General features: G+C 45.6%; 1 protein-coding gene across 1 annotated transcript; it reads right to left on the reverse strand.

Moving 5' to 3' along the window:
* Positions 1–25: 25 nt before the first annotated feature.
* LOC115144372 (uncharacterized) lies at positions 26–13384 on the reverse strand. The gene is made up of 6 exons (XM_029685346.2): positions 10418–13384; positions 10083–10289; positions 3143–3370; positions 1334–1506; positions 856–973; positions 26–705 (listed from the first exon to the last, which is right to left on the reverse strand). Exons 1-6 carry the CDS (start codon positions 13331–13333, stop codon positions 502–504), a joined length of 3846 nt encoding a protein of 1281 aa, XP_029541206.1. The 5' UTR covers positions 13334–13384; the 3' UTR covers positions 26–501.
* Between the last annotated feature and the right edge of the window lie 677 nt (positions 13385–14061).

Here is a 14061-nt window from a genome sequence, read left to right on the forward strand (position 1 = left end):
TTAAGCGTACATTTTTGTTAACTGTAATTTCGTTAGTTATGTTCCAACATTCCCTCAATCTTGTGCCGAAATATCAGTTATTTTTAAGTCTTGGTTCCAATAGTTTATCTTTTTTTGTCAGAGATCGTCAGTTGGATAGGATCTCTGCAAGTTTTGTATATCTTACCTATCATATGAACATCCTTTTCTGACACAAATAGGATATTTGTATAAATATTTCAAATACACATTCCTTGATATTAAACTTTTTGCTATTTTCAAAATAGCCTTTACAGCCAAACATTTCTATGAAGTGTAATGCATTGCACATCATGTGCTTGCTAACATATCTAGTATTTAAGAAATGTGGTCACAAAACTTTTGTCATAGGAACAAAGTGCTGGACACTGGAAGTTATTTCATTACATTTCCCCAAAGTTGTGTGTCCTGTGGACATGATCCATATGTTTACATGGTAGCAACAAGTAGTTCCTGGTGTCCAGTCCATGGGGTTTGACACGCTCACTTGAATCCCTGTTTCTGTATGTGAAGAGGAGGGGCCAGGCTGGGGGATTCTCTGTGCTGGGAGGTTCTCCTCAGGCCAAGATCATCCGTGTCTGAATTACAGTTCTGCTGGGCTCGGTGCATTTGTAGGTTCCTCTTCCACTGGAAACAGAGCGCTGCTGCCTCCACCCCATCTGAGTTGGGCTCCGGCTGTTTCAAACCCTGTTTGGCAGATTGCGATCTGTTATGGTTAATGTGTAAAATCGGGAAATCTATACATTCCCTATCAATTGTAAATGTACAGGTTTACCAGGGAATCCATACATTTATGGGGCACGGTGAATCTGTACATCTCCCAGTAGTGGTTATTACCTTGATGCAGGCTGTCTCTGCTGCTCTGACCCCATGCAGAACTATCTGAAGCAGGTTCTGGGCATTCTTCACAAGGATCTCATCTGAAGACTTGCTTCCAGGGGTCAATGCATTAACACTGTAGAAATAAATGTATGTAACTTGTATTAGTTCTGATCTACTTTAGGATATTGGATTCTGTGGATGTTTGTATAATATAAATACATTATTGTTATCAGTGAACAGTATGAAAAATACAGAACTGGAAACCAGGTGAAGATCATTGATGTAAATTAGAATAGGAAGGGACCAAGTATGAACCCTTGAAGGACTCCCACAAATTATATTCAGGTATTTTGACTGCTATTCTATAAGGCAAAATGTTTCTTGTTGGGAAGGTAACGTCTACATAAGTTGTCTATAGTGCAATACATCTGCTGGTGTAAAAGGTGTTTTATAAATACATTGAATTGATTGGTTTGAATGATTGATCGCTCACCTGGAGATGATAGTGAGTTGGTTGGTGATGGTGAGAATCTGTTCCACTCTGAGAGACAGTTCAGCAGTACACTGTTTGTCCAGACAGTGGTTTGATATGACCCTCACAAAGTGGGTGATGTATTGGCAATTTGAGACCACGCCTTTTGCTGTGTTGACAAACATCTCTTTGCTCTGTAATATAGATCAACACTACATGTCCAAAAGTATGTTGACACTTGCTCGTCAAACACATTCTAAAATCATGGGCATTAATATGGAGTTGGTCCCCCCTTTGCTGCTATAACAGCCTCCACTCTTCAGTGAAGGCTTTCCACTAGATGTTGGAACATTGCTGCGGGGACTTGCTTCCATTCAGCTACAAGAGCAGTAGTGAGGTTGGGCACTGATGTTGGGCGATTAGGCCTGGCTCACAGTCAACGTTCCAATTAATCCCAAAGGTGTTCGATGTCAGTCAAGTTCTTCCACACCGATCTCGACAAACCATTTCTGTATGGACCTCTTTGTGCACGGTGGCATTGTCATGATGAAACAGGAAATGACCTTCCCCAAACTGTTGCCACAAAGTTGGAAGCACAGAATCATCTAGAATGTCATTGTATGCTGTAGCATTAAGATTTCCCTTCACTGGAACTAAGGGGCCAAGCGCAAACCATGAAAAACAGCCCCAGATCATTATTCCTCCTCCACAGTTGGCACTATGCATTTGGCCAGGTAGCGTTCTCCTGGTATCCGCCAAACCCAGATTCGTCTGATTGATGGTGAAGCATGATTCATCACTCCAGAGAACGCGTTTCCACTGCTCCAGAGTCCAATGGCGACAAGCTTTACACCCCTCCAGCCAATTCTTGGCTTTGCGCATGGTGATCTTAGTCCTGTGTGCGGCTGCTCTGACATGGAAACCCATTTCATGAAGCTGCTGACGAACAGTTCTTGTGCTGACGTTGCTTCCAGAGGCAGTTTGGAACTCGATAGTGAGTGTTGCAACCGAGGACAGACCATTTTTGCACGCTACGCGCTTCAGCACTCGGCAGTCCCGTTATGTGAGCTTATGTGGCCTACCACTTCGCAGCTGAGCCGTTGTTGCTCCTAGACGTTTACATTTCAGAATAACATCACTTACAATTGACCGGGGCAGCTCTAGCAGGGCAGAAATGTGAAAACTGACTTGTTGGAAAGGTGGCACTCTATGACGGTGCGGCTGAAATAGTTGAATCCATTCATTTGAAGGAGTGTCCATATACTTATAAGAAAAAGCTTAATACGGACAAATAAATAGCAAATATTCAGGCATTCAGAATTCGTCCTGACTGCACTAAATACAATAAACAGATTGATTATTGGTGTCAGGTAGCCTAGCGGTTAGAGCATAGTTACAAATCATTTGTAGACTGCAAATTGACTACAAGAAGCCCAAACAGATATAATATTTCACTATAACATAATAATTTCAAACCTTGATTACATTTATATACGATCACGTGTCTCTCTATTATGTTTGGGAATACTTGGGAACGGATTTGTTAAATTAAAATCACTTGGAGCTGATTTCTTGGTGTTTTTACAGTCTTTTATGTCCAACCATGAAAATAAATCTATTAAACCACCTTGCCTGTGGGCCAGTAACCGAAAGATGAAATATCTGAGCCGACAAGGTGATAAATCTGCCGACGTGCCATTGAGCAAGGCACTTAACCCTAATTTGCTCCAGGGGCGCCTTACTACTATGGCCGACCCTGTAAAACCACACATTTCACTGCACCTATCAAGTGTGTGAAAATAAATAGAAATATTGATTGATTGCCATTACCAGTATGGGCCCTTTCCTCCTCAGGTACTGGGCCATGTGGTAGATCTGGTCTGCAATCTCCCTGGTTACCTGAACGATACGGTTGCCCCGAGCGTCCCACCTGTCTGTCTCTTGTTTGAGGAACAAGGCGGTGTAGGTAAGAGATGGGGTGATTGTGGTGTAGGTGAGGGAAGGGGTGAGGTAAGTCAGGGATAGGGTGTCTCTGAAGAATGCAGACCTTGGGGCATCCTGCAAAGAAAGATGGGAATGTATACAGTGCATTTGGAAAGTATTCAGAACCCTTTATTTTTTCCACATTTTGTTACCTTACATCCTTTTTCTAAAATTCATTAAATTGTTTTTTCCCCCTCATCAATCTACACAAAATACCCCATAATAACATAGCAAAAAAAGTTTTCGAATTTTTTGCAAATGTATTAAAAAATAGAAAACTGAAATATAACTGAAGTACTCAAACCATTTACTCAGTACTTTGTTGAATAACTTTTGGCAGCGATTACAGCCTTGAGTCTTGTGTATGACACGATAAGCTTGGCACACCTTTATTTGGGGAGTTTCTCCCATTCTTCTCTGCAGATCTTCTCAAGCTCTGTCAGGTTGGATGGGGAGCGTCGCTGTACAGCTATTTTCAGGTCTCTCCAGAGATGTTCAATCAGGTTCAAGTACGGGATCTGGCTGGGCCACTCAAGGACATTCAGAGACTTGTCCCGAAGCCATTCCTGCTTTGTCTTGGCTGTGGGCTTAGGGTTGTTGTCCTGTTGGAAGGTGAACCTTCGCCCCAGTCGGAGTTCCTGAGTGCTCTGGAGCAGGTTTTCATCAAGGATCTCTCTGTACTTTGCTCCGTTCATCTTTCCCTCGATCCTGACTAGTCTCCCAGTCCCTGCTGCTGACAAACACCCCCACAGCATGATGTTGCCACCACCATGCTTCACCGTAGGGATGGTGCCAGGTTTCCTCCAGACGTGACGCTTGGCATTCAGGCCAAAGAGTTCAATCTTGGTTTCATCAGACCAGAGAATCTTGTTTCTCATGGTCGGAGAGTCCTTCAGGTGTCTTTTGGCAAATTCCAAGCAGGCTGTCATGTTCTGTTTACTGAGGAGTGGCTGTTTACTGAGGAGTGGCTTCCGCTTCGCTCCACAGGTAGTATCACATTTTCATTTCATTTCATTTCATTACAGTACAACGGTTTGATTTGTTTGATCGTAGCTAGCTACATAGCCGTCTTTGTATCAAAGATAATTGTGTAGTCTAGAGCGATTTTCTAGGTTAGCTAGCCAGCTATTGTCGTTCTTTTAACGCAACGTAAGGTAATCAACACTGCTAGCTAGCCAGCTAGCCCCCGAATAGCAGCACTGTAGAAACTATCACACTCAACGGAACGACTTGATTAGTGTAGTGTCAACAACGCAGCCACTGCCAGCTAGCCTACAAAGTCAACAACGCAGCCACTGCCAGCTAGCCTACTTCAGCAGTACTGTATCATTTGAATCATTTTAGTCAATAAGATTCTTGCTACGTGAGCTTAACTTTCTGAACATTCGAGACGTGTAGTCCACTTGTCATTCCAATCTCCTTTGCATTAGCGTAGCCTCTTCTGTAGCCTGTCAACTATGTGTCTGTCTATCCCTGTTCTCTCCTCTCTGCACAGACCATACAAACGCTCCACACCGCGTGGCCGCGGCCACCCTAATCTGGTGGTCCCAGCGCGCACGACCCACGTGGAGTTCCAGGTCTCCGGTAGCCTCTGGAACTGCCGATCTGCAGCCAACAAGGCAGAGTTCATCTCAGCCTATGCCTCCCTCCAGTCCCTCGAATTCTTGGCACTGACGGAAACATGGATCACCACAGATAACACTGCTACTCCTACTGCTCTCTCTTCGTCCGCCCACGTGTTCTCGCACACCCCGAGAGCTTCTGGTCAGCGGGGTGGTGGCACCGGGATCCTCATCTCTCCCAAGTGGTCATTCTCTCTTTCTCCCCTTACCCATCTGTCTATCGCCTCCTTTGAATTCCATGCTGTCACAGTTACCAGCCCTTTCAAGCTTAACATCCTTATCATTTATCACCCTCCTGGTTCCCTCGGAGAGTTCATCAATGAGCTTGATGCCTTGATAAGCTCCTTTCCTGAGGACGGCTCACCTCTCACAGTTCTGGGCGACTTTAACCTCCCCACGTCTACCTTTGACTCATTCCTCTCTGCCTCCTTCTTTCCACTCCTCTCCTCTTTTGACCTCACCCTCTCACCCTTCCCCCCCTACTCACAAGGCAGGCAATACGCTCGACCTCATCTTTACTAGATGCTGTTCTTCCACTAACCTCATTGCAACTCCCCTCCAAGTCTCCGACCACTACCTTGTATCCTTTTCCCTCTCGCTCTCATCCAACACTTCCCACACTGCCCCTACTCGGATGGTATCGCGCCGTCCCAACCTTCGCTCTCTCTCCCCCGCTACTCTCTCCTCTTCCATCCTATCATCTCTTCCCTCTGCTCAAACCTTCTCCAACCTATCTCCTGATTCTGCCTGCTCAACCCTCCTCTCCTCCCTTTCTGCATCCTTTGACTCTCTATGTCCCCTATCCTCCAGGCCGGCTCGGTCCTCCCCTCCCGCTCCGTGGCTCGACGACTCATTGCGAGCTCACAGAACAGGGCTCCGGGCAGCCGAGCGGAAATGGAGGAAAACTCGCCTCCCTGCGGATCCTTTCACTCCCTCCTCTCTACATTTTCCTCTTCGGTCTCTGCTGCTAAAGCCACTTTCTACCACTCTAAATTCCAAGCATCTGCCTCTAACCCTAGGAAGCTCTTTGCCACCTTCTCCTCCCTCCTGAATCCTCCCCCCTCCTCCATCTCTGCAGATGACTTCGTCAACCATTTTGAAAAGAAGGTCGACGACATCCGATCCTCGTTTGCTAAGTCAAACGACACCGCTGGTTCTGCTCACACTGCCCTACCCTGTGCTCTGACCTCTTTCTCCCCTCTCTCTCCAGATGAAATCTCGCGTCTTGTGACGGCCGGCCGCCCAACAACCTGCCCGCTTGACCCTATCCCCTCCTCTCTTCTCCAGACCATTTCCGGAGACCTTCTCCCTTACCTCACCTCGCTCATCAACTCATCCCTGACCGCTGGCTACGTCCCTTCCGTCTTCAAGAGAGCGAGAGTTGCACCCCTTCTGAAAAAACCTACACTCGATCCCTCCGATGTCAAGTATCCCTTCAGTATCCCTTCTTTCTTTTCTCTCCAAAACTCTTGAACGTGCCGTCCTTGGCCAGCTCTCCCGCTATCTCTCTCAGAATGACCTTCTTGATCCAAATCAGTCAGGTTTCAAGACTAGTCATTCAACTGAGACTGCTCTTCTCTGTATCACGGAGGCGCTCCGCACTGCTAAAGCTAACTCTCTCTCCTCTGCTCTCATCCTTCTAGACCTATCGGCTGCCTTCGATACTGTGAACCATCAAATCCTCCTCTCCACCCTCTCCGAGTTGGGCATCTCCGGCGCGGCCCACGCTTGGATTGCGTCCTACCTGACAGGTCGCTCCTACCAGGTGGCGTGGCGAGAATCTGTCTCCTCACCACGCGCTCTCACCACTGGCGTCCCCCAGGGTTCTGTTCTAGGCCCTCTCCTATTCTCGCTATACACCAAGTCACTTGGCTCTGTCATAACCTCACATGGTCTCTCCTATCATTGCTATGCAGACGACACACAATTAATCTTCTCCTTTCCCCCTTCTGATGACCAGGTGGCGAATCGCATCTCTGCATGTCTGGCAGACACATCAGTGTGGATGACGGATCACCACCTCAAGCTGAACCTCGGCAAGACGGAGCTGCTCTTCCTCCCGGGACAACTCCATTGTGTCCTCCTCCCAGAGCGCTAAGAACCTTGGCGTGATCCTGGACAACACCCTGTCGTTCTCAACTAACATCAATTCGGTGGCCCGTTCCTGTAGGTTCATGCTCTACAACATCCGCAGAGTACGACCCTGCCTCACACAGGAAGCGGCGCAGGTCCTAATCCAGGCACTTGTCATCTCCCGTCTGGATTACTGCAACTCGCTGTTGGCTGGGCTCCCTGCCTGTGCCATTAAACCCCTACAACTCATCCAGAACGCCGCAGCCCGTCTGGTGTTCAACCTTCCCAAGTTCTCTCACGTCACCCCGCTCCTCCGCTCCCTCCACTGGCTTCCAGTTGAAGCTCGCATCCGCTACAAGACCATGGTGCTTGCCTACGGAGCTGTGAGGGGAACGGCACCTCAGTACCTCCAGGCTCTGATCAGGCCCTACACCCAAACAAGGGCACTGCGTTCATCCACCTCTGGCCTGCTCGCCTCCCTACCACTGAGGAAGTACAGTTCCCGCTCAGCCCAGTCAAAACTGTTCGCTGCTCTGGCCCCCCAATGGTGGAACAAACTCCCTCACGACGCCAGGACAGCGGAGTCAATCACCACCTTCTGGAGACACCTGAAACCCCACCTCTTTAAGGAATACCTAGGATAGGATAAAGTAATCCTTCTCACCCCCCTTAAAAGATTTAGATGCACTATTGTAAAGTGGCTGTTCCACTGGATGTCATAAGGTGAACGCACCAATTTGTAAGTCGCTCTGGATAAGAGCGTCTGCTAAATGACTTAAATGTAAATGTCTTAAATGTACTCTACCATAAAGGCATGATTGGTGGAGTGCTGCAAAGATGGTTGTCCTTCTGGAAGATTCTCCCAACTCCACAGAGGAACTATGCAGCTCTGTCAGAGAGACTATCGGGTTCATGGGTCACCTCCCTGACTAAGGCCCTTCCCCCCCAATTAATCAGTTTGGCTTGGCGGCTAGCTCTAGGAAGAGTCTTAATGGTTCCAAACTTCTTCCATTTAAGAATAATGGAGGCCACTATGTTCTTGGGGACCTTCAATTCAGCAGACATTTTTTGATACTCTTCCCAAGATCTGTGCCTCGACACAATCCTGTCTCGGAGCTCTGCGACAATTCATTCAACCTCATGGCATGGTTTTTGCTCTGACATGCACTATCAACTGTGGGACCTAAAATAGACAGGTGTGTGCCTTTCAAAATCATGTCCAATCAATTGAATTTACCACAGGTGGACTCCAATCAAGTTGTAGAAACATCTCAATGATGGAAACAGGATGCACCTGAGCACAATTTTGAGTCTCATAGCAAAGGGTCTGAATACTTATGAAAATAAGGTATCTGTTTTTTATTTTCAATAATAATAATAATAATGTACAGTTGAAGTCAGAAGTTTACATAAACCTTAGCCAAACTCAGTTTTTCACAATTCCTGACATTTAATCCTAGTAAATATGCCCAGTCTTAGGTCAGTTAGGATCACCACTTTATTTTAAGAATGTGAAATGTTACAATAATAGTAGAGTGAATGATTTATTTCAGCTTGTATTTCTTTCATCACATTCCCAGTGGGTCAGAAGTTAAATAGTTTAACTTGGGTCAAACATTTCGGGTAGCCTTCCACAAGCTTCCCACAATAATTTGTGAATTTAGGCCCATTCCTCCTGACAGAGCTGGTGTAACTGAGTCAGGTTTGTAGGCCTCCTTGCTCGCACACGCTTTTTCAGTTCTGCCCACAAATGTTCTATAGGATTGAGATCAGGGCTTTGTGATGGCCACTCCAATACCTTGACTTTGTTGTCCTTAAGCCATTTTCCCACAACTTTGGAAGTATGCTTGGGGTCAATGTCCTTTTGGAAGACCCATTTGTGACCAAGCTTGAACTTCCTGACTGATGTCTTGAGATGTTGCCTCAATATATCAACATAACTTTCCATCCTCATGATGCCATCCATTTTGTGAAGCGCATCAGTCCATCCTGCAGCAAAGTACCCCCACAACATGATGCTGCCACCCCCATGCTTCACTTTTGAGATGTTGTTCTTCAGCTTGCAAGCCTCCCCCTTTTCCCTCCAAACATAACGATGATCATTATGGCCAAACAGTTCTATTTTTGTTTCATCAGACTAGAGGACATTTCTCCAAAAAGTACAATCTATGTCCCCATGTGCAGTTGCAAACCGTAGCCTGGCTTTTTTATGGTGGTTTTGGAGCAGTGACTTCTTCTTTGCTGAGGTGCCTTTCAGGTTATGTCAATATAGGATTAGTTTCACTGTGGATATAGATACTTTTGTACCCGTTTCCTCCAGCATCTTCACAAGGTCCTTTGCTGTTGTTCTGGGATTGATTTGCACTTTTCGCATCAAAGTACGTTCATCTCTAGGAGACAGAACGCTTCTCCTTCCTGAGCGGCATGACGTCTACGTGGTCCCATGGTGTTTATACTTGCGTACTATTGTTTGTACAGATGAACGTGGTACCTTCAGGTGTTTGGAAAGTTCTCCCAAGAATGAACAAGAGTTGTGGAGGTCTACAACTTTTTTTTCAGAGGTCTTGGCTGATTTCTATTGATTTTCCCATGATGTCAAGCAAAGAGGCACTGAGTGTGAAGGTAGGCCTTGAAATACATCCACAAGTACACCTAAAATTGACTCAAATGATGTCAATTAGCCTATCAGAAGCTTCTAAAGCCATGACATCCTTTTCTGGAATTTTCCAAGCTGTTTAAAGGCACAGTCAACTTAGTGCATGTAAACCTCTGACCCACTGAAATTGTGATAAGTGAAATAATCTGTCTGTAAACAATTGCTGGAAAAATTACTTGTGTCATGCACAAAGTAGATGTCCTAACCGACTTGCCAAAACTATAGTTTGTTAACAAGAAATGTGTGGAGTGGTTGAAAAACAAGTTTTAATGACTCCAACCTAAGTGTATGTAAACTTCCGACTTCAACTATATATACTCTATATAATGTGAATATAATTCTAACAGAAAAAGCACAAATACCGTACAATACAAAAGTAGATGATCTTGTATCTATGTAGTTGAAATATTTAAAGTATCAGCTATTCAATACTCACATACTGTTTTGTTGCCATCGCAGGTTCATATTTGAGCATTGCACCACAGATACTGGAATTCTGTTCTGTGGTATTTATATTCTCTGGATTGGTTGTCTGCCAGGGTGCAATGTCTGGTTGGTAATCAAGCTTCTTCAGAGTAGGAGAAAGATTGCTCTCAGTCATCCCTTCTTTGGAATCTCCTGGTGTTCCACCCTGCAGACCAACCTTCATAAGAATAACACAAGCATTTTATAGCATGATTCTATTTGTATAACAATCTCAATGTGTTACAGTGTCTTTAAAATAATGAAAACAAGGGGAATATGAACAACAAAGAGCTAAGTTAACTCTACCTTGACGTGTTCCTTAGCCTCCTGGCTTAGCCCATCCACCTTATAGATTTCCTCGGCTAAAAAGTGAGCCTTGGCCGACCAGCACTGTATCTGGATCTCCAGACTGAGAGTGTCGTAGATACAGTGGGTCTCCACTACCAGTCTGGCTCGGCTCACTATATCCGAGATCTGGAAGGACAGATGATCATTGATGGACCTCAGGTTAATCCGAGCACGAGGGCTGTGAATGTAGTTGAAACAGTCTTCAACCCTCTTGGTAGCAGCTTTGGAGTTCTCGAAAAGCAACTCTGCAGCAGTCTCAAATGTTTCTTGGGCCTCCTTGGATGTCTTGTTATCTTTGTGGTGCTTGGAAGCTTTATAAGCAATGTTTACGATATTTTGAATTGCGGTGACATAGTCCTTATTTGCTTTGTTCAAGTGGCCAGATAGCACCCTCATTTTAATCAGAAGCTGTCTTTGTAGAACTTCTGACCTGGCAAACTGGAGGATGCCTGAGAGAGATACAATGCAGAGGTCCTCAGCTACCTGTAAGTATGCCTCAGTGAGAGTCTTTAATTCCTCCTGAAGTTGTGTCAACGTTTTCACTTTGTAGGCGCTTTTACAATTCAAGCTAGTCAGTCTCGCTGCCTCTTGGATTCGCAGTGAGTTCTCGGACATGGCCGCCAACCTTTTCTGAGGGGTCAACTGTCTCATCAATGTTTCCCTTGTTCCTAAAATCTTATCCAAAGAATTCAGTAAAACTTGGACTGACAGTGCCCACAGAATACAAGGCCCCTCAAGTTGATCTGCCTGACCTGATGTTGATGAGCTAGCAAGTTCTGTCAGCTCTCTTGTGTTGTTATGGGCTTTGTTCAGCTTGCTGTGCAAAACTGTAAAGCTCTCCTGACAGTCACTTGGTGGCGTTATATCAGACGACATCAACAGCTGCACCACATCAGCACACAAACTCATGACTTTGCTGAGTTCCTGAGAAATGGCAGTGGCGGCCATGTTTCGTGGACGACCTTGAAACATTGAATAAACGGCATGGTACCAGGTTCCAGCAGCTGGTAAGAGCACTTTCCTGATGTTGTTGATCAGGTCAGAGAACAGTGTACTGTGTTTGTAGAGACTGTCCGTGCTCATAGCTAAGCTCATCGCAGTCTCCTGAGCTGTCTGGACTAACTGAGGCGTCAGGGCCACTAACTCTGATCTGAAGATATCCAATGTCTGACTATCGACAGCATCAACAATAGTTGAAGCTTCTTTCGCAGCCTGAGCGTAACAATTTGAAAGCTTGAGAACTCCTGTACAGGCTTTGTTGAGGACCGTTATATCTTTTTCTTTAGTCACAGTCACAACCTTATACAAGAGGGGCAAAAGGTCGAAATCAAGAGGCTTTGGGAATGGATTCGCTTCACCTGAAACAGCTGGCCCCTTTAAATCATCATTGAAGTCTTTGTCTGCCATCATAGGCTCTCTAATTTCTTTTTCTGAGAACTCAACTTTATATTCAACTGGTGAATCCCTTTCTGAAACATCTAGAACAGGAAACTGAAGGCCAAGGTCTCTTATTTCCTGATCCATAGCTGATCCTTGAACCTGATTGTTTGCTTGGACTGAGGATGAGACTATGCTCTGGCGTGCAGCGTCTCGCAGTGGACTGAGAAGGTGTGGATGTTGCTGTCCATCCAGCCCTTCTCTTAACACTCTAAAGTGCTGGATCACCACAAATGTGTGATCTGAAAAGACAGAGTATACATTCACATCAAGACTGGAACCAGAGCACATGTCTCTGACAGATCCGACCACTTTGGCCTGTGACGCTTCGACCTGTTTCAACAGAACTAGGAGTCCATTGCGGTAGATGGGGTTGTCACTCTTGTCTACGTGTCTTCTAACAGAGTGAACCACCTGTTTTGTGTGGGAGATAAGGTCATCGGCATGCTTTCTGAACAGTTTGTGGTTCTGGGCTTTATACGCCGCGTCGCATCCACACTGGTCGTTAGCCATCTCGTGAACTGCCAAGCTAGTGAATTCTCTAACATCGATGATGTCACAAAGAGCATCCTGCAGCTGACCGGTCTCCTCTTCCCATCTCTCACACACATCGTGGAGTTTCTGCACGGCCTCAAAGCAGTTCTCTAAGTCTGAACCGTCTTTATCCAACTCCAGTGCAAGAGGTTCGATCTCAGCCTTCAGACGCGTGAGGCATGCCCTTGAGTTCTCCACATTTTCTAGACTCTTAGAATCCGTGGCGAAAGCCGAGATGAAACTTGCAACCTGGATCATCCTATCAGCCTGTGTTAGAAGATCCATGAGCAATACACGGATAGAAACGGGATCTACCGGCAACTCTTTAACTGAATCATTCTCCAAGACTTGTCCAACCATATTCACCAGATCTTCGAGTGGACTTGACCCTGTAACAAACGTGTCCAGAACTTGATAGAGAACTGCAGTCATCATAGCACTGTCAAGATTCTGGATTTGCTGCATCAGTGAAAAACAGATACTCTGTAAATGCTGGTTCAGGTTATCATCATCAGGATTCTCTGGAAGCTTTACAAGCCTGGACATTTCTGACCAGAGATGTAGGACATGTCGGCAATGATCCACCACACAGTGCTGAAGCTCCCTTTGTGAGGAGTTGGCCACCACCATGCAGTGGAACACAAGATCTCTTAAGAGGCTGTCAACGTTACTGATCGAGGAAGAGGAGGAAGAACTGGCCAGTAGCCTTATCAAAGCATCACGCCTGTCAATGTAGTACCCACACGGACCTAAGGCAACACCACCTCTACGGCAATAACTCTCGAGTGTAGTTACAATGTCTTTCACAGTGCTTTTCACCCTGTCCAGAATGTACGTTTTGGCGGCTTGGGCCTGCTCACTGGTTCGGTGTTTGATAGTGGTGACCATAGCCGTGTGAAGCATAGAGATGCATTTCCTCAAGGAGTCCAAAGAGTTGTGCAAGTGCTCCGTCTGCCTAGGATCCTGTAGGAAAACAGAAGATAAACAAAGACTTCAATTGCAACTACAGGTACATTGAGTGAGTGCTCAGCTGGTCCTCTTTTTTTCATTGTTACAGACTGTTGACTGTAAACACCCTTTCACAATTTTTACACAAGAAGATGGAGTTGAGTAGCCTGATCTCACGATAGCTCACACTCTGTTTCAATTGACAATTGAAGTGAAACGATCAGTCTGCTTGACCAGGCTAAGAGTTGAGCACGTTCCCTCCCCATACCTGCAGGGCTTCAGCCCGTTCCACTACCAGGTTGTTCAGGAGAACCAGGGCCTCAGTGAAACGATGGAAGGCCTTCAGTAGAGATAGGATGTCCAGGGAGGAAGCTAGAGAGGATAGGCAGTCCAACACCCAGTCTGCAGCCGCTATGGTCTTTCTCACTGTTGCATCATCTTCCACTGAAAGTATCTAGATGACATAGGAATATAAATAATCGATAATTATGATTTTTGGAGGGTTTACTTGAATAATATTACATTTTCTAATGAATATGATAATGTTATACAACATGCTTTATAGGGTTATAAAGGGTTTTCTTGAACACTCTCCACATATTTTTCAGATAGTTGTTATTTTTCCAATGACATATGCTGTTCTACGACTATGTGAACCAACCTGGAAACAGATCCTCTATGCT

Source organism: Oncorhynchus nerka, linkage group LG16 (assembly GCF_034236695.1).
Source record: "Oncorhynchus nerka isolate Pitt River linkage group LG16, Oner_Uvic_2.0, whole genome shotgun sequence".
In the NCBI taxonomy this organism is placed as follows: domain Eukaryota; kingdom Metazoa; phylum Chordata; class Actinopteri; order Salmoniformes; family Salmonidae; genus Oncorhynchus; species Oncorhynchus nerka.